At 46.0% G+C, this 25188-nt stretch overlaps 1 protein-coding gene across 1 annotated transcript in view; it reads right to left on the bottom strand.

The window, feature by feature from the left end:
- Positions 1 to 2620: 2620 nt before the first annotated feature.
- Positions 2621 to 25188, bottom strand: part of Capn2 (calpain 2) — a 52837-nt gene continuing 30269 nt past the window's right edge. The window contains exons 6-21 of the mRNA XM_046419112.2: positions 24547 to 24630; positions 22668 to 22753; positions 21639 to 21713; positions 20621 to 20781; positions 18618 to 18787; positions 16979 to 16990; positions 15745 to 15956; positions 13863 to 13899; positions 12843 to 12908; positions 11671 to 11728; positions 8723 to 8787; positions 7698 to 7766; positions 7041 to 7119; positions 5617 to 5733; positions 5305 to 5363; positions 2621 to 3598 (exon numbers count right to left, since the gene is read on the bottom strand). Of these exons, the coding sequence (XP_046275068.1) occupies positions 3575 to 3598; positions 5305 to 5363; positions 5617 to 5733; positions 7041 to 7119; positions 7698 to 7766; positions 8723 to 8787; positions 11671 to 11728; positions 12843 to 12908; positions 13863 to 13899; positions 15745 to 15956; positions 16979 to 16990; positions 18618 to 18787; positions 20621 to 20781; positions 21639 to 21713; positions 22668 to 22753; positions 24547 to 24630 (1374 nt within the window). The 3' untranslated portion in view covers positions 2621 to 3574. The remainder of the gene's footprint in view (positions 3599 to 5304; positions 5364 to 5616; positions 5734 to 7040; positions 7120 to 7697; positions 7767 to 8722; positions 8788 to 11670; positions 11729 to 12842; positions 12909 to 13862; positions 13900 to 15744; positions 15957 to 16978; positions 16991 to 18617; positions 18788 to 20620; positions 20782 to 21638; positions 21714 to 22667; positions 22754 to 24546; positions 24631 to 25188) is intronic.

Below are 25188 nucleotides of genomic sequence, written 5' to 3'. Positions count from 1 at the left end.
GGTCTAGTCAGTCTCTCCAAGAGCCCACCTATCTCATGCATACTTCAGAGCTGAAAGGGAAATCATACCAAGTACTATATGAGAAGTGCTTGGTAAACTAAAGAATTATGCAGCCAGCTGCAGTGGTGCATGCCTGTAGTCTCAGCAGCCCAGGAAGCTGAAACAGGAGGATCTAAAGTTCAAAGTCAACCCCAGCAATTTAGTGAGGCTCTAAGCAACTTAGTAAGACCCTATATCTAAATAAAATATAAAGAAGGGCTGGGGATGTGGCTCAGTGGTTCAATCCCTGGTACCCACCCCCAAAAGAATTATACAAATGTATGGAAAAGGAAGATGTGAAAACCAGGAAACAATAATAATCTCAGTTTTATATTCCTTAATCCTAAATTTAGAACATTTGTTTTATTTTCTGATTTTGGTTTTCAATTTATTATCAAAGTATCCTTATTGAAGCTTATAGAAATATATCAGTATAGGGCTAGGATTGTGGCTCAGCGGTAGAGCACTTGCCTAGCACGTGCGAGGCCCTGGGTTCGATCCTCAGCACCACATAAAAATAAATAAGTAAAGGTATTGTGTCCAACTACAACTAAAAAATATTTTTAAAAATATCAAAGTATAGAAAAAATATAGAAAAGTTATAAAGGGGGGAAAGGCCACTTTAGAGGCACTATTGCACTTTGTTGTGTTTCTTTGTAGTCTTGTCAATGAATTTTTTTTCTCTTGAATTATCGAGAGCATACTGTTAAGCAGTATGTCTTGTTTTATGCTTGACATTGTATAAGTATCAACAGGGTTTTTAATGACTACATAATACTCCATTGTGTAATTTATTCAATTATTTATCTGATGAACATGTGTCAATGTTTTTCAGATATATTATAATGTATACTATTATACATTAATAATATACATATATTTATAGTCTTACTATAATGTCATATTTTTATGATAGTGGAATTTTTAGATTTTTGCAAATGGTGAGGAGTAAACCAACTGGAGAGTGGACCATGCCTTGCGGGGGGGGGGGGGGGGGGGGGGTATATAAACTAAAGATTATGCTTAGGTCCTAAAGGCCTTGGAGCCATTGAGGAATTTTACTTAGGGGCAGAGAAGGATGGCCTGGGGTTGTCACATGAAAGGAGTCATCAGAGTTAGCCAGAGAAGCAGACATTAAGAAAACCTGGAGAATACAGATTCTCGATTCAGGGAATAGAGAATGGAGTTAAAAGTAGCAGAAAGGCCCAGAGAGATGGGGGACTGGTAGGTGTTTGTAGTATTTGACATTAGGAAGTAAATGGTCAGAATTATACTCCATGTGTGTATAATATGTCAAAACATAATCTACTGTCTTATTTGTCTAAAATGAATAAATTTTTTTTAAAGGCAAAAAAAAAGTGGATTTAAAAAGTGAAAGGCTATTTAGCCCCATTGTACCAGGTGAAGGGATCGATGAGAAACAACTAGAGAACTAGGTCTAGTATGGGCAGCCACTCAGTATGCTTGTTTGAAGGAAAGATGGAGGGGTGGGAGTAGGCTATGTTCTTTGGGATGTGGAAAGAACATAGGTGCGTTTACTGTAGGAAAAGAAACTGAAGACAGGGAGCGAGTGTAGTTGATGGCGGGGCTGAGGTGGGCCTGGTATTGCAATTAATGAGGGTTTAATTCAGGGTGAGTTTGTACAGGGTCAGAAAGGGAAGGTTTACTTTGTTTATAATTTCCCCCCCTGTAAAATAGACAAAATTGACAAATCTTAGGTGAGAAAACTCAGGATGCTTGGTCAATTTGCCCCCATTTTTAGTCTTTTCTAAGTTGGCTATGATAAGCACATGCCCTATTTCTTTTTTAAACCTTATCTCTTATTGCAACTAAAATGGTAAAGTCCACTGGGTCAGCTCTCCAGATGAAAGTCCAGCAAGAGGGGCGTGTTCTCCATCACAGTCCAGGTTTGGTATAGCCTCTGCCGATTGGTGGGGGCCTGCCCTCTGCCCCACTCTGTACCTAATCAGAAGACCCCTCCCCATCATTTCTGTCCTGAAAACTGTGCTGCTAAACAGAAAAACTACACATCCTGGTGTATTTTGATTATATCCACGTTTTCTAATCCCCAAGTGGCCAGCAAGATCCACTCGGCAAGTAGGAAGAACTTCAGTGCATTGGAGTTGAGTTTGGGAAATCTATTGACTCACCTTTTCAGGAAGTATTAGATGGCATTTGCCTATTGAGTCATCGCACATCTTTCCCAAGGATCCGTGGCAGCTGACCAGTGATATAATCTGCCTATTTTCTCAGCTCCCTACACCAGTCACTGCTGGCCACAGTGACACTGGGCTTTCAGCTAATGCAGGGAACTTCCAGAAAGGCACACAAGTCTGTGCCTCCTTAAAAAAGACCAGCAAGCTGTAGAAATTAGAGCTGCCCTTCATGGTCAAAGTATTAGTTTCTGATTTTTAAAATATTGTATAGTTCTACAATTTAATTACAGGTAAGATATCTTCTCAGTATGTGCATTTACAAGAGGTAATATTCCTCACTTAAGCAGAAACAAGCTATAATTATGTAGGTCCATACCCCATTCCACTAGGACCACCCTCCAGGAGGGAAAAGGAACAGCATGGTGTGACTGCATGGGGCAACTCTTTATTTAACAGGACATTTGGAAGGCAATAAGGCAACAGAGGCAATATTTTTATAATGTTGCTAACATTTTCCCGAGGCCAAAGCCAGGAAACCAGCTTGCGTCATTTCCACAAGAGCTGCTCAGCAGGGTCCTCCCTAACCCGATGCACATACTAGTAGCAATGAAGTACATAAACTTTCTCGAGGCGGCCAACGGCTTGTTTTGTCCTTTATCATTGACAGTTTGCAAACTGGATGCGTGGTTTTGGCACACTGCTTCAGATGGTCACGAGTAGAATCCCTTCAGTATTTAGAAGACTAACTCCTTAATTAAGGCCAAATATGCTCAAGGACTTGAGTTTAAGAACGACTCACTGTTACCAATCAATATTATATAAAACCTGTCTCTTGTTTAACCCAAATGATGGAGGTAAGCTTTTTCCCCTAGAGTCTTTAGATGCCACGAGAGTAAATACGACTTCATGATGCACCCTATATCTGGTTCGCTCTAGAGAAATGGCAGGCTCTGGGCTGCTGTTTGGTAGATACCACAGCTGCATTTTAAAACTTGAAGTTGCTTTAAATATTTCCAGCAAGGGCCTTGTGGCCTTTGAGATTGACTTATGTTTGCTCAGCTGCTTTTCTTCCTGATTTAATATTGCTATGAACAGGAGAGTGTGTAAAAGTAAAAAGTGTATACTATTTACAAGTTTAAAGCTTTCCTTTAGCTTACCAAGGGTTAAGTGACTCACTTGCCTGTAGGATAATGATATGCAAATCTTTTACTTTGATATGTGAAAGTTTTTGCTATCTCAAATAGTATTTTTCAGCTATAATCATCAGTTTAAGTAAATGTTCCCATAACTTCAAGGTCCAGATACAAAATTTTTGTCTGGTAGTCCTTGGCTGATTTTTTTTTTCCCATGAGAAGTCTTCAGGTAGATGAATTATGACTTCAAAGTACTGAAAAACAGAGCCACTGTGGGAAGAAGAAAAACAAATTATTTCATTAAGCATTTTTAAACTTAAAGGCTATTTAAGCCCTTTGGATTATTGTTGAAGATTGTTATACCAGAAAAGCTGAGCAAGAACTAAAATATCAGTGTACTAACATTTTTCTACCTAAGTTCTTGAATCTAGCCAGGTCTGTACAGGTCCAGCGACTGTGTTATTTGAATCAAATGGTCACTGCAGAATGGACTAAATGCATTGAGTGAAATGCAAGTATTATACTAGCATTTTTACATCTCTGTCTTGGAACATCACATCAGAAGTTAGTTTGTCAGGGAGTGGATATCCAGAAACCAGTGGTTTTCAACCTTAGGTCTATATTGGAATGATATGGTCTGGGATATACAAAGCCCCTCAGTGACATAACTTGCAGCCAAGGCTGAAAATCACAGCAAATGAGAGGGAGGTTTTCTGGACACAGTTCCTCCTTGGCAAGACTACTGAGGCAGGGATCCCCAGGGATCTCTTGAGAAGGGATAAGAGCCAGTGGGTAAGATGTGCTCAGAGGAAAGAGGAAGGAGTGGACTGAAGAGGCAGGCCAGGATAGGTGGACAGGGGTGGGGAGAACAGGATATCCAGAAGAGGCCAGAAGTTTCCAGAACCTAATACATGGCATGGTTTATGTCACAATCGTATTTACTCTTCTCTAGCTTGCAGTCTCAGGGATATTTTCTAGGCAATATAGAGTTTTAAGCAAGTTGGCATGATTTGTAAACAGCTAAACTATTTTCAGTTGGATAAAGGCCCTTTATGATCCGTTATAGCACAGTGAAACAACCCTTTGGTTGCTGGCTTCTTCCACAGTTCAAAATTCAAGGGACGGGTTGCCAGTCCCTTAGACCTGGTAACACTTTGCTTCTCTGTCACATGGATAGGATTGATGACAGTGCCATTCCCACCCAACCTTGGCCATCTCACCACATCCCTTTGGGGCCTGTGCCACTCCAGATTCTGTTCCCCTGGGTTCAGAGAAATGAAGACTGGAGCCCTGTGATAATGGATGGTTACCCCACCTGGCTTCTTCAGCTATCCTGAGGACAGAAGGTTCTTTCCCTCAAAGCTATCATCAGGATGGCATTGCTTTTTGTGAAATTGACATACCAACTTAATTTGATTGATGTTCATTTCAGAGATGGGCATTGCTGGGTTCCAGACCCAGCAATGTATAATTATCCATGGCAAACCTATTTACTATTGCTAGTTTAATCTTTAATTTAGTGGGGAGGAAGTAGAGAAAATTTTCTTGGAAAGTATTTTACATAGATCTGGTCTGAGAATGACAGGTCTTCCCCAAACGCAACTTTCATCCACAGGGTTTCTTTACACAAGTACCTTCTCTAAGACACACGGATCAGCAGTTCCTTTTTCTGAGAGTGATCTGGCAGCCACCCTCTTCTTAGCTTAACCTTGTGCTATGCTGTAGTCAAAGCTCATGGGAAGAGGGAGCTAGGTGTGTTTTCTTGAACTCTTAAATCAGTAGGCCAGTTGAGAAACAATAACAACAGTGCGCTGTGGGATTTGATTGATAGCCATTTACAGGCCTATCCCCAAAGGACCAGAAAAATTTTATAATAAAACTTTAAAAGGCAGGTCATCCAAGGAACAGGCCGTTCTGTTCCCGCCTTCCCCCAGTCCCCTTAGGAGAGAGGTGGTTGGCGTGAGCTGCTGACTTACAGAAATAAGGTCGAGCTCTATCGTTCCAGTATTTTCGGGATCCAGCTGCTTAAAGATCTCTGTGGAGGGAGACAAAGGAGATGTCAGAAGCAAGTGAGCCAAGACAGAGATCAAGTCATCCCAACTTGGCAGCTGATTTCATTGACTGCCACAAGCATTTTTTCCTCTTTCCCCAAGCTAACAAAGAGGGAATTTTATTCTCAGTCCCTGGACAGACCATGTCTCTGGTTCAGGTGACTGCACTGTGGTGAAAGGAAAGCTGCTTTTGTACCCAAAGAACTGAAATAAGTATTTCCCCAAATGTTTACGTACTGAATAACGTTTCCAGCCGAACCAAACACCGTACAAAATTATCAAAATCGATGATGAGCTGATCATCAGCAAACCGAGCAACGATCACTTGGTGAAGTTGACAGGGCATCTTGAAACCTGAAGTTAAGTGAACAAACAAACAAACTCATTGCTAAATATTAGGTTGCATCATGTAGCTCTGTAGACAGGTTATGGAACTGAGATGACACTTCAAATTACAACTACAATCACTTTTGTCTCTGGGCTGCTTGCTCTTATGTGAGATTTATTTATTTATTTTTCCCAGTGCTGGGAATTGAACCCAGGGCCTTGTGCATGTGCTAGGCAAGTGCTCTACCGCTGAGCTACATCTCCAGTCTGAGACCGGTTTTACTTTGCAAAACCAGTACCTTTGTTTCTTTTGTTTCCAAACTGTTTGCTGTTGTTTTGCTTGCTTCCTTAATAATGCATAAGATTTTTCTTGCCTCTTTTTTCCATCGTCATGCTACTACAGGCTGTGAACCATGCTTCCTTTCCATGTTTGTTTAGTTAGCTCTGAATCAGCTTGGAGCTGAGTCTCATCCTGGATGTAAGTGGCAGAAACAATTTGTGGTAAACTAATATTAATTCTTCCTTGTTCCACAGTAAATGCATTTTCAATGAGACTATGGCTGCCTGGAATTAAGACTGCATTTCCCAGCTTTCCTTGTGACTAAATTGTAGCCAAAAGGATGTGTAAGCAGAAGTGATGGGTGTGCCCTTAAAGGTACAGAGCTCTTCTGCCAAGCTGTTTGTGGTTTGTGGTTGTGGTAGCAAGTTTTCCTAGAGCCTTAGTGGCTAATGAAGCAACATGATAGGAAGAGCCAAGGGCCTTAACAGTAGAAGGCACCACCCCAGCCTTGGATGGCTTGAGGGAAAGGTATATCTTATTTATACCACTGTTCTTTGGAGTCTCTCCTGTACCATTACATCACAGTTAACAGAGTGCATAGCCTCTTGTCATGTTTGTCCCTAAAGCACACCAGTTTCCTATTCTGCTGGTCTAACCCCAAGCTTATGTCCTATTTATTGCTGTCTAGTTCTACTAGGGACTTCTTGGAAGGGTTGAGCTGAGACATTCCATTTCTGCCTAAACAACTCTACCCAGGAAGGAGGAGCATGGGGGCAGGTCAGTTAAGAGCTAGCCCTGCCTGTTTGCCCTGCCAGACTGCTTTGAAGGAAATCTGGATTCAAAAGGCACTGAAGGCAGAGCCTCAGGGACTGGATTTAATTTGACCAAATAGTTTTTAAGAGGAGAATGAAACAGATGAGTATGTATTAGACCCGAACCTGCTTTTTGTCATAACTCACCAACCAAGCTTTATATTGCATGGTGTAATATAAATGTTCAGTATGCTACAGGTGGAAAAAAAACAAAGGGAAGGAGCTAGATTGTGAAGTGTTACCTGCTTCTTCTAGTGCTTTCCTCATCTCGTAGGAATTCATGGTACCAGACCTGTCAACATCGATTTCCCGGTAAATTTTCTGGAAGAAAGAAAATAGTTATCAAAACCATGACCCAAAACAAAAAACAGGTGGTAAACTGCAGTATGTACAGAGTGGGATGAAGTTCTCCAGGCCTCTAGTTTGGCCTTGCGAGAATTGTCCATGTTTGTACCTTAAATAGCTAATAGTATTTTGCCTCTCTCTGTGAGCAGGTTTGGAAATATGCCCATCATATTAGCTAGGCAATTATCATGGGCACAGGTCATTGTCTCATGCAATTTTTGTACTTGAGCTGACACAAAGCCTAACTACAAAGGGCCACACAGCCTTTGCAGGAAACCCTTGATAATGGCTTTTAGGCAACCCCATTTCTTGTCACTAATCCAGTCAAGGCTGGAATAGACCACTTAGTTTGCAAAGTCCTTGTTTTGTTTGTTTGTTTTTTTGCATTTGTCCAGCCCAGTCTGTCCTCCTTCTGACCTCCATACAGATAAAGGCCCAACCCCTTGGAAATATTCCTCTACCCTCCAGAAGAGTTGTTGCACCTTAAAGAATATGCCTAGAGTGTTCCCTGACACAGATCCTCCTGCCCTCCCGGAGCCCTCCTGGGATCATACTTGGTATTTCTGAATCTTCGTCCAGAGAATGTAGAACTCCTTCAGCCCCAGCTTGCCGCTCCCATCCGACTGCCTTCAGTCAAGGAAAGCTCATGGAGTCTGACATCATTTGGGCATCCTGTCACCTGGTTTGTTCTCCTATCTGGATCTTCTGATTATCACAGCACATATACAAAGAGGTTTTGCAGAAGGATCCCTCTCCTGCTTTTCACATTGCCAACCCTCCATGTAAAGGGTTGGAGGAAGGGCAAGATAGAAACCTCCTGGGTGATCTTTTCACCCGGTGGTACTGTGGTGGCCCCAGATCCTGCTATAAATAAGCCATGGGATGATATGCAGATGGATTCAGATGGCTGAGCCCTTGTCATTTTTTTTTAAAGCATTATTTGGAGTATTTATAAGAGGCCTCTTGAGAGGGGACTACATAATGGGTGCACACCATGATTGTACTAGATAAAATGTTTCAGAACCTTACCATCATTCTCACTAAGCTCAGAAACAAGTAGAGAAGCTGATTAGTCCGCTCTTGGGATTGCTCTTGGTGGCCTAGGAAGGAACTAGATCAAAAGGGAAGGAGAATGCTTTTGGAAGTGGGCTTCATCTATAGATCTAGAAGAAAATCTTGACCAAAGAAAATAGATTCATATCAGAAATATTATGGCTTAGGGACCATTTTCCCAGGAGAAATAGTGGGAATACTGTCACTCAGGAAACAACCCAGGCTGCTCTGGGCAGAGTATGGCAGGTGTACTGTTGAGATCTCTGCAGCAGCCCCAGGACAGACTGGCTGACCGCCCTCTGAGCTTATGGAGGTAGGCAGGGGAGGCACTTCAGTTTCCTTCATCTGGGGTTCTTCATGTCTCCCTGGGAAGGCAGCTCAGTGCTAAGGACAGTCCCACTGTAGTCCCCCAGTTGGGAGGGTGCGACTGGCTATTTTGCATGGGGAGAAGGTAATACATTGGAACATCTCTGGAGTGAGATTTTTAACTCCCAGTCTCTGTTCTTTGGGGCACTTTAAAGGATACATCCAGCATGTCCACCATGATTTTGCAAGTCTCAATGCTGAAGCCATCTGACTTGATATCTTGACCTAAAAAGACAAAATGAACAAAATCTTTTAGAGCACTGTCCAACAGAACTTTCCACAAAAATGAAAATGTCCTTTCTCTGTGACCCCCACACAATAGCCATTTAAATTACTCCATGAGGGTACATGTGGGAGGTGGCTGCCATACTGGGACAATACAGAGATTATGTTATATTTTTCTGCAGACTTCTCTGTATATTTGCTGTGGGAAAATGGTGTTTGAATAGGTGCTTGTTATTTTTATTTTTATTTAATGGTTTCAGACAAGGTCTCACTATGTTTCTGCATTGGCCCAGAACTGGACCCAAATGATCCTCCTGCCTCAGCCTCTCAAGTAGCTGGGACTACAGGTGCACACCACCACGTCTAGCTCAAGTGCTTTTTTTTTTTTTTTTTAAGAATTTTTGTGAATTATAGTAGAAAGAGAAGATGGGAGGGGAGGGGGGATAGTAGAGAATAGGAAAGGCAACAGAATACATCAGACATTAGTATGGCAATATGTAAAACAGTGGATGTGTAACCGATGTGATTCTGCAATCTGTAAATGGGGTAAAAATGAGAGTTCATAACCCACTTGAATCAAATGTATGAAATATGATATGTCAAGAACTATGTAATGTTTTGAACAACCAATAATAAAAATTTTAAAAAAGAATTTTTGTGAACATAGACTTGTTTATTTTTTATACCTTTATTTTATTTATTTATTTTATATGGTGCTGAGGATTGAACCCAGTGCCCCACATGTGCTAGGCAAGTGCTCTACCACTGAGCTACAGCCCCAGCCCTCAAGTGCTTTTTAAATAAGTAAAAGAAGCATATAGATGGAAAGTGCACACAGACGGAAAGCCCCCTGTGGTTGCTGGTCAGGGAAAAAGCCTCCAAATCCAGAGGGCATGTGAGTTTGCTGTGGGCTGTGACCTCTGAGAGGAAGAGGGTTGCTTCATCTGTTCAGCTACAGGCCATATATGGACTGCCTGTGTCCCCAGTTGGCCGACAAGCCTGAGGACCTGGAAGCTCTCCAGAAGCTACTGCATCCTACTAAGGGAGTCCTGTCTCACTGGTGGTTGGCACTATGAGACCCTTGCCACAAATATGACTCTGGTTCCTTACAGACTTCATGAGGAGGAACCAACCTTTGGGTTACATCCTTGTAAAATGTTGGAAACCTAACCTGTCTTGATGTGGCCACTCCTGGCCACAAGCCCCTACTTGTGTATGGGCACAAGGCTGTGTGTGGGGCCCTTGGGCAGGAGGCTGGAGTCACCAGGCAGGCAGGGGGAGGGTCTTGGGCTTAGAGGCACATGTGGAGCAAATGCTGCTCTCCAGACAGGGGCAGGCTGAACCAAGCATGGCCTGATCCCTCCCGCCTTCCATCTGTGCAGAAACAATGAGGCTTCAGTGTCCTCGGGCTCATGACAGCCACACAGCTGAAGAGCCCTGTGACCTCACTTGTGCCTGGCAAAAACCTCAAGGATAAACACATCTTCTTGTCCTCCCCCTAAATTGGAGGAGGGAGGCTATAGGCTGGGACCAGCCTTGGGAAGCCCTGCTCTGGCCACCCAGCTCTCCCTGGTGAGCACTCTGAATCACAGATGCTCTAAAATGGCCTTTTGTTCTGGGGACACAAGGCATGGGCCAGTTTATATGGTCTCTGGGAGGTGCATACACATTGGGACAGAAGACCCTGCTGGCCCTGGACCCTTCTCTGGCTCTAAAAGGAGGATTTACTTTGATCTTATGGGGTTAGGCAAGTGGCCGTCTAATCTGCTGTCAGAGGGAATGATGACCCTTGAAGTCCATGAGACATTTGGATATGATCCATAGGGCTGATGTTCAGGATATGAAAATATATGTATTCTTTTTTATGATTTATAATTATAGATTTATAATTTGTGAAATTGTATAAAACGCTGTTGTCTATTTTGCTACTGTATTGAAAACAGCATAATTATTAATAATTTGACAGGGTGGGGACGTATTTCTTCCTCTTCCCCATTGGTGATCAACAGTAGGGGGAACTGAACAATCAATCCTTGGATTATATTTTTCCCCTAAGAAATAATAATAAGCCAAAAAGATGTGCAGGAACCACAACTCTACCTTATTCTTAAGTCTGTATCTCAAGTTTTTTATTCTTTCTTTATAGAAGCCCTTTAGCCTGGGCTGACGGCTGATATTTTCAGAGCCTTGAAGTCATTTGCTTGGCTTAGTGGCTCAAATGAAGTGACATTTCTCCCAGCAAGGAACTGGTTAGATGAAGCTCATTTAAATACAAAATGGAGAGATGGGACTTTATAATCCATTTTCCTTAACTTGAATGTAAGATGGGCCATTTATTTTCCCATCCTGGCCCAAGGAGATGTCGTCACTAAACCAGTGATTCCTCACTGAATCATCCAGAGAATTCTGAAACAACAGAATGCTTTCTGGTTTCCACTCTTTCAGTAAGAAAAACCTAATAACAGCTACCATCTATGGAGGGCTGGCTCTGCACCAGGCAGTTTCTACATGTTACCTCATGTAAGACCACTTGTAAGAGAGCAAGTCGTAATGTGTCTATTTTGCAGATAAGGAAAGGAAAATCAGAGAGGCGTTATGACTTGGTTCAGATCACAGAACTAGTACGCAGCAGCGGAAACAAGTAGGTTTCTTCTTTGATCTCTAGACCCTGGAAACCGTTTTTCCTTTTTCAATCACATCACTCAAATCCTCCTCCACTCAATTGTTTAGTGGTGGTGGTGGGAATGGCAACAATGTTTCTATAGGAATAGAGATGGATGCTTTAGCCAGAGCTGCCACTGTATGCATGAGACAGGATTCTGGTGTCTCTTGTGTCCACAGGGGAAGGAGAAGATGATGGATTTGCAAGGAAGGGACACTTACGCTTTGCCAGAACTCTCCTCAGGATGGTCTGCAGTTCAAAGGCAGAGATCTCTGCATCCTGTGGACAAGTGACCAGAGCATGTTATTGGCTCCCTGTGGGAGCTGGGCGAAGCCCAGTGCAGCATGTTGGACAGGTCTCGTTTGCACATCTAACAGCCCCAGGTGAGGCTGTGCGGCATTCCCCATCTATACTGAGTAGCTGCCCAGCCTGTTTTGGATGGTATTTTACTATACAACACACTCTAGGTCACTGTTTTTTTGCTATAGGAATCATGTTCCTGGTCTTTTTTGACCTAGTTCTTGCACACTATTCCTTCCTTTCCAGCATGCCTTCTTCATGCTTTAAAACTCAAACCTCAGGCTTCAAGAACTGGTGCCTCCTCTATGGCTCTCCAGACATGGTTCAGGTATCTCTGTTCAGTCAGACATATTTGTGTACCTGAGGGACAAGTCCAACATTGAAAACCAAGGTTGCCTGTCTGGGTGTTGGGTGTGTATGCGTGTGCTTCAATTTAATGCCCCTTCCCTTGAGAAACCAGGAGGGAGGGGCTGGAGGTGGGAACACGGAACAGATGATGGTTTTTAGGACTTTAATGAGAGTCTTTGGTTAGGTAGAGGGGGACTAGATGAGCTTGATGGTGGATGCCGGAGAGAGCCAAATTCCTTCACATCATGGGAGGAAATTTTGTTTTGGGAGTTGTTCGGAAGAAAGAGGGTTGGTTGATAACTTTATAGTGGGCCTCCATGGCTGGGGAATTATTTTAAGAATAGGAAGTCTAATCATCCTTTATAAAGTTGCTTTTATCCTTGAGACTTGAAATCCTCCCAAGTCCCCCACATAGCGATGCTTTGTTTAAGAAATCAAGGATAAGGGGCTAAGTTTCATGCCTCAGCACGGAACAGAGAAAATAAAAGAACTTCAAGGTGAATCCAAGAATCCTAAGGAAGGACAAACATAGAGGAGAGCTGGCCACAAGAATAGAGGCCGCGGGCAGCCTGCAGAGGTCTTGGGGAGGACGTGGACAAGAGGTGTGAGCTGAAATCCAGCTATATTTACAATTATTCTTGGCTTTTGTTCAGTTTGTTTTCTCTCTCCCTTTCAACTGATATCTCCTTGAGGACAAACACTGTCTTTTGTTTTATGTCAACACCGAGTTCGGGACAACACCTACCTCCCCTGCCAACTGAGCAAACAGCCTCCTGAATCCATCATCGATGTCCTCCTCGCTGACATCGATCTGCAAGGTGAGGCACAAATGGAAATAATGGGTCAGATTTGAGAATGACAGAAAGACACCCACTCCCCCTCTGCTTCTCTCCCTCTTCTGGGCCCAAATGCTAAGAATGTTGGGATTGTGATAAAGACAGTTTGAAGAACTACTGGGATTTTTTTTTCTAGTTTAAACACATGTGAGGGAAACAGAAACTCTGTGGAAGGAGCTCCACTTTAATTTCTCATCCAGGTATCTTTAATATCCAACCCAAGTGGCCTTTTATGATCTTCTTTATGGAGTCTAGGAATTACAAAGACTGACTGGAATGTTCCAGTAGGATTTCAGCAATGGCTAGTGACCATTGTCTGGGAGGCTCTTCGAAATTGTTCAGTCTCCCCCTAGGTATGAGAGACAAGCATTGAAATCCAGCAGCTGAAGGGATTACAGAGCCACATCAGACCTCTTCCTGGAGAGGGAGGAGAACCCCTTCCTCTGTGATATTCTTTTTCCACTTGGATTTGTTAAAGTTGGGACTTTTTTTGAAATTCCCAAGTGCCATCCCTGAAACCCCTCCAGGATTTACCTCTGAATCAAATTCTTTTCTGAGAATGTGGGAGCCTGAGTAATCTTATCATTTGTGCATCCATTTTATAAATGAGCAAGGCCCAGCAAGGGGTGTGACAAGGGCCTGTCCCTGCTCGGTGCAGCACTTGTGTCTTATCCTTCTCCACATAACCCTCCTTATGCACATGGGTGAATTCCCCACTGGAGAGCAGGAGACTGACTGGCCCAGATCCCAGTGTGGTCATGGCTGGCTCAGAAAGCAGACTCGATTCCAAGTACAGGGCCATTACCCTCAGTTTCAACCTGTGTTCATAAAGTTCAAGGTGCCTCCCAAACCCTTGACATTATTTTTTGCTCCACTGCTCTCTGGATGTCCAGAACAGAGTAGGAAAAATTTTAAAAAATTACAAGTACCTCTTCAAGGTTGGCCTCAATTTCGTCATCGACAACTCTGGAAATAAAAGGATATTATGTGTTACTTACTGGAAGGCAGGTGAACCGGCAGTGCAATCACTACTAAAGTGGAAGTTCAACATTTAAATCCAGCACAAGGAGGGTGGGGGAATGTCTCTGTGCCCCAGGTTTCTGTGATAACACCTCCCTTAAGAAGCAGAAACTGAGGTAGAAGTAATCTGTCAGGTTTGGTTCTTTACCAAATAGCACAGGCTTCCCATGTAGGAGACAGCTGGGACACTAAGCAACTCACTTAGCTCCTGGCCTTAAGGACAGTCTTTAAGTTCTAATTGAAACTCTCTGCCATTTCAAGGCCCTTGTGCTGAGCCTTGAACACCATGGCCTAAGTGTTAAACTTCAGGTCGAGGAGGGGGCAGGCAGTGGCTGTGTGTAATTTCAACTGCAGCCTGGGAAGGGTTTGCCCGTGCACAGTCCCTGTGTATACAGCCAGGTCCTTCTGCACTACAGAGAGTGTAGGAGGGTCCTCCTTAGGCCCCTGGGATCTTCGGCTAGGCCCCCAAGAGTCCTGTGTGCAGGGTCAATGCCTTGTAGGAAAAAAGGGTCAGGGGCCTTCCTGTAGCTGGGATCTGGAACAGGATTGATATTCTAGAACAGGGCAGTCAGACAGCTTTGAGGGGTAGTAGCTCATCCTGGAGAGAGCTGAGGGAGCCAGTGCTTTTTTGGGACAGTGGCTTGTGGTGGGAGAGGAGGGGCAGTGTTTGACAAAGAACAGGGTCATGATACCAACTAATGACACTGACCATGTCCTCACTTCCTTGCCAGTGGAGACTAAGTTAAACACACAGAGCTTCCTCCAAGGACGCTGAGCTGAGAGGAAAGGCCCCTGCCGCGTGACAAGCACTGGCAAAAGAAGAGAGCCTGCCAGTGGCAGGGGGGCTGCAGCCACGCTCTAGTGGCGCTTATTAGCTTGCAGCTGTCCAGCTGCGTTTTCTCTCCCTTTCTCGTGGGAACTTATTTCTCTGTCCCGTGTTGTCTTGGAGCAAAGGCAGTTCCCTGGCCTCCCTCTCTCACCACAGCTCCTCCCTCTACAGGAGCCAGCCGACCCGGTGGCTGAGCTGAGCCTGGCCTGTTGGACCTTGGGCACAAGGTCAGAGGGGTCACATGCTCTGGGGTCCTCCAGCACACCCTTGGCTGCTGCTCTTCCCAGTCTTCCCCCCCCCCCATCAGTGCTGGGGTTCCCCACAGCATTTCAGCAAACTTCCTTTTATTTAAATTGACCAGGTTGATTCCATCCTCTGCCAATCAAGTGACCGACCAAATATATATGGTTGAGACAGTGGCCAAAGTGGCAGAAACCACTGTGAATTGAGGCCATATGAACAATGTCAGGAAACTGTGATACCAACCAAAAATGGTTCCTAAGAGCTGGGTCCTGAAGAGGAAGGGGAGGGCCTGGAGACCTGTTGACTATGGTGGGGACCATTGAGATCGTCACTTACACCTTGGTGGCTCTCCTGGGCTGGGGGCCTGGGAAAGCAAGGGTTGTGCCAGCACTGCCCAGCTTTCTCCAAGTGAAGGGTGGAGGCTCACAGATAGTTTAATGTAAGCCCTTAAGATGAAAGTGTCAACTAGATAATTCAGAAATGCAACTGTGAAGTTAGATTGTGAAGTCACTCTCCTATTACCTCTTTCCAACAGGAAACAGTCTAATAGTCTAAGGAGATTTTTTTTTCTTTGCTTACCTGAGTATAATACTAAAAATTCTTCAGTATGTCAATTCCCACATTTTATAGAAAGAGACTCCAGCATTCAGAGTAACGAAAAAGAGAATGTGGCTAGGAACAGGAAGGGGCAGGCACAAAGAAGGGACCAAGCCACCTACTGGTAGTCAGCTTTCTTCTCAGAAAACACCCTGACGCAGAAATCCCCGTCCTTGTTGGGTTCAAAGGTGGAGGGCACAAGGATGTACTCTCCTGGGGGCAGCTTGAAGCGGTTGAGAACCTCCCGGAGGTTGATGAACGTGTCTGACCGCTCCCTGGCTCGAGTGGTCAGGAAGAATTTTTTGCTGAGGTGGATGTTGGTCTGCCCTCTTAACTGATGAATAAACAGAGAAACGAGGTTGGGGAGGGAAGAGAGGGGGAAGAGTGCCAAATAAACGTCATTATTGCTCTTTGGGATAAAGAGATTACAGTGAAAATGTCTGAATTACTAAGATAAAAAGCCAATTTTCTATTAAAAACAATTGGCCACAGAGGCAGGACTCAACTCTGTCTGCAGAGATGCCTGCCTTTCCTCACAGAGTTCCTTAGCCTTCTGCAAGGTGACTCTAGGGGGTGAGAGTCCCCACAGCAGGCATCCGGTTCAGTTTTACACTGTGTAGAACCCACTAATTAAGGCAAAGACAAAACCAAGAGCTGAGAAGGAAGTCCTGCTGTTAGGGCAGAGCTCACACACCATCCAACAGAGCCCTGTGCTCTGTCAGTGCCACCTTCCCAGGGACAAATGCAGAGCAGGTGGGTCCAGGCACCCTGTGTGACCACTTTAATAATTATGGCCTTTACAGACACACAGCCTCTTTGCATCTTATCTCATTTGATTAGCACTCTGGCATAATTTAATTCATGCCCATAATAGCCTGGTGAGGTAGATGGCTGAATAGTTTCACTGTAATAGAAACTGAAGAGCAGAGAGGCTGTCACCTGTCTGAGGTCACACATCCTGGGAAAGGGGTCTTCCCTATGCTCCCGCCTTGTCTTAAGGAACAGTCCACAGGGTTCCTCGTTTCCCTTTCTACTCTTTCCCAGAACCACACAAGACTCCAACAAGCCTCCTGCAGTCTGAGGATTGTGGGTTGTCCACCCAGAACTAAACCCTGCACAAGCTCTACTGGGTCACACACAGTCAGCAAACCCTACAGAGGCTTTCTGGGACATCTTGCCCTGAGCTCAGACGAGTGGGATGCAGAGCTGGAGTGACTTCTTTGGGAGGGCACCAGCAGCCATCCTTCCGGCCTCAACTCATGCTTCACCACACCCCCTGAGCTCTGCAGTTTAAGCCTCAGGCACATTGGTGGACCTGAGTCCCCAGAGGCAGGGGCCGGTGCTTGCCAGACGTACCTCGTCCGGAACCTGCAAAATAAAGGAGCACAATTCAGATTCTAGGAAAGCAACAAATAAAAATGCAGGCACTATGGATGTCTCCTTTGCTACCCGCTTTTCTCTAGCTTTAGCAATATCACCTACATTGACATGGTAATTGCTTTCCAAGGAACTCAAAATGTTTCCACATTGGCGAAATTGTAAAACAAACAGACAAACAAAAATCCTCTTATGACAGTAATGTGGATGAGAGTCCCTACCCCCACCCCCAATTTATTGAGCATTGAACAGAGGCTTGGAGATGTGAAATGACTTGTCTATGGTCACCAGCCTAGTAGTGGCAAAGCCCATACCTGGTTCCCAGTCAAGGGAAGCAGGACTAGGCTCATAAGAAGAAGCAACAGTATTTCCTTTAGCAAATCACTTCCCGTCTTGGGTCTCAGTTTCCTTAATTCTAAAATGGGGCCAAAAGATCACAGAAGACTTTCCCAACTCCAAAAGCCCACTGGATTCCCAAATGCACGAGGTAGCGGGGGCAACTATGGGCAATTCTGTTGGCATTTTCCTTGCAGCTATTCTGCTCCAGGCTAGAAGTTTCCAGCTCCATTTCAGAGACCGAGGGATGTAGAACTAGGTGCATTTTTAGAATGGCCAAGCAGACAGTGATGGGTGAGCAAAGAGCCTTGTCTGGGTCCACCAGAATGTGCTGGAAACTGGCTCTGGGGCCAGGCAGAATCCCTGCCTGGTAGTATTTTCTATTTCCCACGGTGTAAATACTCCCCCTGTGACCATTTTCAGGCTGCCATGGTGACCTCGTGCAACATGGGACTGAGGGGAGAGAGGGACAAGACTTGGGAGCCAGGAAGAGCTGATCCAGCATCACTGGGTTCCACTCAGCAAACCAAAATGCTGCCCTAAAGCCTTCCCTGCTCCCCCGAGGCTGTGAAAAGCCCTCTGTGCTGAGGAGAAGTGGGGGTACGGGGGTGTTGAGGGTGGGGGAGGGGGTGGGGAGTGGTTGCAGGGACAGGGGCCCCAGGTTGGCTCTGTTCTCCCTATCCCCACTCCGGGATAGGCCCTCAGCCTGAAGGGGAGCGGCAGTGAAGAGGCTGCCCCCGGCTGCGTCTGAGTGGGGCTTTTCTTCAGCTTGGCTGAGAATGAAAGAAGGACCTGTGGGTGTCGTGGGGAGCAGGGCTCCAGCCAGCATGGCCCTGGGGAGTATAATGACCATTTGTTCTCCTGTCCTGAGACCTCCACAGTCCAAGCCAAGAACTCTGCTGGGCTTTGACCAGCTGGACCTGTTGGCTCAGTCCAGCCCTCACAATATTTCTTGATGTGACCCAGAATATTCTGTTCTCAGTTCAAGTCTCCTCTGTTCTCTGGAACTTGGTGGACCAACCAGAACATGAGGCTGGGGGATGTGAGGAGGGACATGGAGAACTCCTAGAAGACTGGCTATGGGGCTCCAGAGAAGGGCTGGGAAGCCCCTGTGACGCAGACCACCAGTAGGGATTTTCTTGTGTGAGTTGCTTCTAAGTCTGGCTGGGCCTCTGGCTTTGTTTTTGCTTGACTAAGATCCCTGTTCACTGTCCCTTCCCCAACACTGCCTCTGGGATCAGCTCTCCATGCCAAGGGAGAAGGAAAGGGAAATTGTCCGCACCTCGTAGATGCCAAAGCCAATGGTGTGCATGTCCTCGCCCATCTTCCTCTGCCGACGCCGATGCTTCTGGATGAGGCCCACCAGGAAGGTACAGCCGCTCTCCCCATCCTCCTCATCCTCATCCTCCTCCTCCAGCTTGATCAGATACTGAGGGTTCATCCAGAAAGTGTCTGCAACAGAGAGGGGAGCCCAGCCTTGAGCAGGTGTGCCTGGGGGTTAGGGGAGCAGGTATGCGCAGGGGCTGGGGTTGCTGGGAGAGAGATGGAAGAGATGGGAGCTGGAAGAAGCAGAGGAACCAGGGTGGAGCCTGGGCAGGGTGGCTGGGTGGGGACAGGTAGAGGTGGGCTTCCATGAGAGGGTGGTCTGCACTTGCCTAGATCTTAGCTGGACCTAAATTAGGACCTCCCCCTTGTACTTCTCTCTTGCCCTAGGGTTACCTCTTGGGAATTTTTGTCACCCTAGAAGGGAGGGTGGTTACAGCTGTAGCTCCCCCTAGTGGTTGCTTTCCCACACAGAGCTCTGAGGGAGAGATCCTAGAACATTCCTTGGGGCTGGTTGAGGGGACTCCCATGTCTTTTCTTTACATTCTTGCTAACACACCTTACCTCTCAGTGAACTCAGAGGCCTGGGACACCTGTGCACAGTTTCAGTTTCTGTTCCTTGACTTTGGCCTATCCCCTGGCCCACCCCAGTGGTATCTCTAACCTCTTCATTTCCAAAATCCATTCACAAGAAGGATCTGAGAATTATTCATGTTCCAAGGGTAATTATGTTGATTACCTTCCCATACCTAATGGGTACAATTCTAATGATGGAATTAAAGGCATGGTCTTGTGCACAGGCTGCTGCTTATTTTTGCAATTTAAGTTTTATTGGCACACATTCATGTCCATTCACTGAAGCGTGGCTGTCTTGGGGCTACCACAGTAAAATTAAGTAAGTACTGTAGACAACGACTGACTGACACAGCCAAAGTGTTTACTGTTTGGTCCTTTGGAAAGTGTTTGCCAATCCCTGATCTAGTAGGTAGGGGAAGTATTTTTGTGGATGGCAAGGGGCCTTCCAGGTGGTGGCACTTGGGACTGACACTTGGTGACTGCATATGTGATCTGGAGATACTGGTCAGCTAATCCCAATCTTATTACTTGCTCTATGAGCCTGGCATACCATGTAAGAGCCTCAGTTTCCTCATTTGTAACAGAGAATCAATATATGACCACCACCTGCTACCAGAGTACTTAAAGAGTGACTCCATAGTCAGAATGCCTAGGTTCAAATTCCAGCAAGCTGTGTGGCTTGGGGAAATTCATTTCACTTCTCTGAGTCTCAGAAACTTCACCTTAAAGATAGAGATAACCAAGAAGTTTTAAAGAAAGATTAAGTGAAATAATATATATAAAGCACATTAGGACAGTTCCTAGCACCCAATATATGCTCCATAATTGGCCTATGTCATCAGGATCAGGATAAGGACAGTTTCTAAGGGGGTTGGGGAGTAGGGATGGAACCATCAAAGCAGAAGAGGGGATTGGATTGACAAAGTCTGGACCAGAGGAGAAATCCTCATCCCATCTGAGTAGGGCCCAATCAGCATTTGCAGAGTGAACTGGGCATATTAGCAGGCCATGGGCAGCAAGGGCCTGATGTGCAGGAGTCCTAGTGGGTGAGGTTCTCTTTCAGGACTCAGCTATTTGGGCTTAGGGTTGATAAAGTTACTCATATGGGCGACGTGGGATTCAACACTGCTGTTGTAGGCCTGGCAGAATGTCCAGGTACCGTGAATCTAGGCCTGGAGGGGACTTCAAGGAAACAGCTAGTCTTTTTGGAGGCCAATGAGTGCAGGAGGTCATGGCACTGAGAAAACAGAGAAAGGTGTTGAGACTGAGGGTCCCAGTGAGAAGGAGCTGCCTCCCCCAGGCGGCGAGGCTGGGTAGAAGTACATCTGTCAGGGAGGGTGAGGGGTGCCTGGGCCTCTGGTGGCCTCTTGTGGCAGCAGCCCTTACTTGGGTAATTCCTGCAGCCTCCTGCAGTGGAGCCCCGCCTCCAGTTCCCATCCATCTTGGTGAGTTTCCACTTCTTGTAGGAATCACTGGTGAGGGTGTCGGGGGTCAGGTTGCAGATCTCCAGGCGGGAATAGTGCCTCAGGAAGTCGCTGAGAGACATCCTGGAAAAGCAGAGATACGGGCATTCAGGGTTATAGGAGGACATATTCGTTATTAGCCTTGACCTTATGCCAAGGTCAGACTTGCAGCCAGTCAAGGACAGGCAGAGAAGCACCTGGGGGCTGAATAGTAGACATCATGTCCAGAATCAGAAGTCCCAACTCCAGTTCTGGCACTGCCAGGTTACAGCTGGGTCACTCTGAGCAAGTCACTTCACCTCTCTGAAGTTCAGAACTCTCCTTGGTACACATGGGAGTCATCAATAGCAAATGAGACAACACACAGGCACTTTTGGTAAACTGAAAGTTGTCTACAATGATAAGTGGTCCTCAGAGTGGCGTAGACACACAGCCTGCAGGTCGTTGCTATTACTGAGGGACCAGGTACTGGATGAATCTCCAGAAACTGGTGGAGAGAAAGGCCCCATCTCTCCCTTTTCTCTCTTGGGGTCTGAACATGACTAAAGGAATGTCTCTCTCAGTCTTCTCTGAGAAGCTGCTCAGCTTGTAAATCCCACCATAAAGATGGATCAATTGAAGAGGGTGAAGAAGTTGTTTTTTTTTTTAAAACCCAGGGGCACTCAACCACTGAGCCACATCCCCAGTCCCTTTTAGTATTTTATTTAGAGACAGGGTTTCACTGAGTTGCTTAGGGCCCTGCTAAATTGCTGAGGCTGGCTTTGAACTTGTGTCCTGCCACAGTCTCCCGAACCACTGGGATTACAGGCATATGCCACCTCATATATTTTTTGCTCAGGGTTTTATAATTCATTTAAAAGAACAAAATTAGGATCCTGTGTTGTGTGCCCTTGGCATTTTCCAGTGATGAACTCTTTCCCCAAAACCTCTACTGATCTTACCAGAACTCCCCATCCTCATGCTGTCTGGTGAGCCTTTCCCTCACCTCTGGGTCTACAGTGTTCCAGTTTGGGCAGCTGGAAAACAAAGCAATGGGAGAGACCTGAGGAACAGATGTATGACAAGGACTTCTCCCCACGGCTCCCGGGTTGAGGAGCAGGGACACCCACTTTCACGCAGACCTCAGGAAGGGAGGAAGTAGCCCCCACCTGGCTCAGACACACCTGAGTACTGATAAAGCTCTCAGGGGAGTGGAGAACCCAGTGCAGGTATAAAGAAGGAAGCAGGGGGAGTTGTTCTGGAAGATGGGGTGAGGAGGAGTCTGGAAAGGAACACAGCCCATCAGAAGGTAGGGAAGGGGCCCTGGCTGCCCAAACTGAGATGGGCCTGGTAGCTCTTCTAGGGGCAACTGAAAAACCAACAAGGAGCTCCTCATTTCGGCCTCTGCAGATGATCTGGAAGGAATTCTTGGCAGGTGTCTCTCTGCCAAGGTCAAGGTTGCCTGGGGCAAGTTGGAGAAAAGGAGGAAGAACTGGAGGTGCCAGGCTGGGGAGGAGCAGGGAGAACTGGGAGAGAGGCTCAACTGAGCATTTACTTCATATAGTTGAACGTCTAAGAGGCCTTCCAGGAAGCCCTGGAGATTAACAGAGGGTTGTCTCTATGGTCTCAGCACAAAGTTCAAGTCCTTGGAATAGAAGGACCAGTAGAACGAGATGTGCTTTCTTTCCTCCCTGAAGGCCCAATAGTAGGGTGAATTTGAGTGAGGGTAGGAATTAGCCACATTGTGAAAGAATTAGCATCACAGGAGCCCTTGGCCTGGAGAAAGGCACCCAGGCTTCTGGGGACAGTGTCCTGGTATAGTCACTCTTCAAAGGGCATCTGTGCACAGGCCCTGCCTTCTTAATGTGGCCCGTGCTCCTTGAGTCTATTTCCCAGCGCAGTGCATGGGGCCTTCAAATCTCCGTGTCTCAGCAGGGCCTCCTAGCAGGATGCACACCCCCCCCAGAACCCCCAACCCTACACCTCCTCACTTGTCATTCCACTTCCCGGTCCACTCCACTTCTCCCCAAGGATTTCGGATTCGGATCAGTTTCTGTAGGCTTCCTGCACTTTCAACCTGAAGGATCAGATGAGAGAGGAAGGAAAGGTTGAGTGCCAGCCAGGCCTGGAGGGATGCAGACCCAAAGCTCCTACAGACCCTCAGGCTCTTGGCCTGAGCCAAGGAGGTTGTTTGTGAGGGAGGATCATCAAAGGTAGAAGGTGTTGACCCCCAGGTCCCTCATGCTCTCCAAATTTAGAAAATGGAAATTAAAGCTCCAGAATCCTGATCCTGGAGAATGGGGCCCTTTAATTTTTGTTGTCAACCTGAGGCACAAACACACTTGTTCTAGGGTCTGGGTTGGCACATTCCAGCAAAACCTGTTTAGCCAAGTGGAAAAGAATGCACTTTTCTCACAGGTGTTCAAAGAAACTTTAACACTTATTGAGAAAGAACATGGAGGGAAACAAGCAGACGCAGCATGTGAATCTTTTTGCTTTGTTTTGAGACAGAGGCTCACAATGTTGCCCAGACTGCCCTCAAACTCCTGGGTTTAAGCAATCCATGTGCCTCAGCCTCCTATGTAGTTGGGACTACAGGTGAGACAACATACCCAGCTAGTGTGTGACTCTTGATCGAGTCCTGGATCCGGGCTGTGGTGGGGAAATTTTTACTAGAAATTTTTAGGGCATTTTGGGCAACTGGGAAAAGTGTAACTAATCTAATCATCTAATATATTAGATGATGTTATTGAATTAATGTTTAATTTCTTGGTCATGTCAGTAGTGGGCTCATGTAAGAGGATTCCTTATTAATAGGAGATAAATGCTGAAGTATTTGTAAGTAAAGTGTCATGACCTCTGCAAGTTTCTTGCAACTGGCTCAGGAAAAAAAAAGTCCACACACATTGAGAAAACAGATGTGGCCAAAATGCTAGTGATTGTTGAGTCTAGGGGCGTAAAGTTTGGATGTTTATTATACCATTCCTTCAACTTTTCTGTAGACTTGAAAAATTTCAGCACATTAAAGATAGAGGGAAGTTAAAAAAAAATCAAAGTTAGGGGGCTGGAGGTGTAGTTCATGAGCTGTGTGCTTGGTGCAAGACCCTGGGTTTAATCCCCAGTGCTAGGAAAAGAAGGGAGGAAGAGAGGAGAGGAAAGGGAAGAGATAAAGGAAAAGAAAGAAAGGAAGAAAGGAAGGAAGACGAAAGAAAGAAAGAAAGAAAGAGAAGTTAAAGATTACTGAACATGCACAAGACCTTGGGTCAGGTCATTAACAGTGAACTTGGGTGGCTCAGTTGTGTTTATAGTAACAATAGTATGAACAGCAAGGACAGCCACTTATATAGTGTGTCAGGCACTGTCTTAGCACTTTACATATATTAATTTGAATCACCACCACCATCTTCCAGTGGGTATTGTTATTATTTCCATTTCCATTGAAGAAAAGACGGAGTTCAAGTAATTTGCCCAGGTCATGCAGTTGGCAGGAGGCAGAGTCTCGCTTGAACTTGGACAGCAGTGTTGTTGAACAAATGTGAGAGCGTTTAAAAGGGTATAAAACACTCTACGGATGCAAAGTGCTAGTTTTTTGTTTGCATCTTTCTTTCTTTCTTTGTTTTCTACACTGGCCTGCAGAATGAGGTTCTCACGAACTAAAGGAAGAATGAGTGGAGCAGCGGCCAGCAGGGGGCAGCATGGCACGTCGCTGGCAAGGGCGGGGTCAGGGAATATCCTTGTCCCGACTGAACTTCGAGAATACCAGGCCTGTGCGAACGCGGGGGCCCCACCCAAGGGAACCACTGGCCAAAATGCACCTGTGGCCACTGAGTAGGGAGTACAGGCGCCTTGCCCCTCGGCGCAGGACGTTACCTCTTCGGCTCCGGTGACAGAGTACGCGTGTCCCTTCACGAGCTTCTGATACGTGATGGCCTCGGAATCCGCGGCGCTGGTGATCTGCAAACACCGACAATCAGCTGCCGCTGCACCCGTGCTGCCTCCTTTCATCTCTCCCCCCCGTTCTATACTACCGGCCTGAAACCTATGACAACAGGGACGGAGGCCAAGGGAGGAGGCGCAGAGCTCCGCTATCCCACATCTGGAGGACCGCCCCCCCGCCCCGCCACCTTCAGATGCGGAATCGCCAGGAACTATCAGAGAAGGCGACCTGCGACCATCTGTGAGGGCGAGCGCGTGCATTCACGTGTGAATGGTGCATTCACAGATTTCTGTAAACTGAGGAGGGCGCAAAAGGGCCACCCTGGAGAGAGGGCCTGGGGTGGCATCATGGCTCAGGTCAGCCAGCATAGCTGACCCAGATGCTTTGATCCCCCACGCTCCCAGATCTAGCCCAGCCCAACTACATGGTTTAAATACTATGGCGGTTTTTTCTCTCCTGTGTTCAAATTCACTTCTCTTGTATTAGAAAGTCCTTGAGGTAATTCCTTTCCCATCTATTCTGATGAAGGTTGTTAATTTTGTCTTGGTTAATAGGAAGAAAGACTGAGAACAGAG

The sequence above is a fragment of the Marmota monax genome, unplaced genomic scaffold, assembly GCF_021218885.2.
Source record: "Marmota monax isolate L192 unplaced genomic scaffold, Marmota_monax_Labrador192_F-V1.1 WCK01_AAM20220418_F8-fsc00153, whole genome shotgun sequence".
NCBI classification, from domain to species: domain Eukaryota; kingdom Metazoa; phylum Chordata; class Mammalia; order Rodentia; family Sciuridae; genus Marmota; species Marmota monax.
Note: the sequence above shows the minus strand (reverse complement) of the source record. Positions and strands in the feature narration are given on the sequence as shown.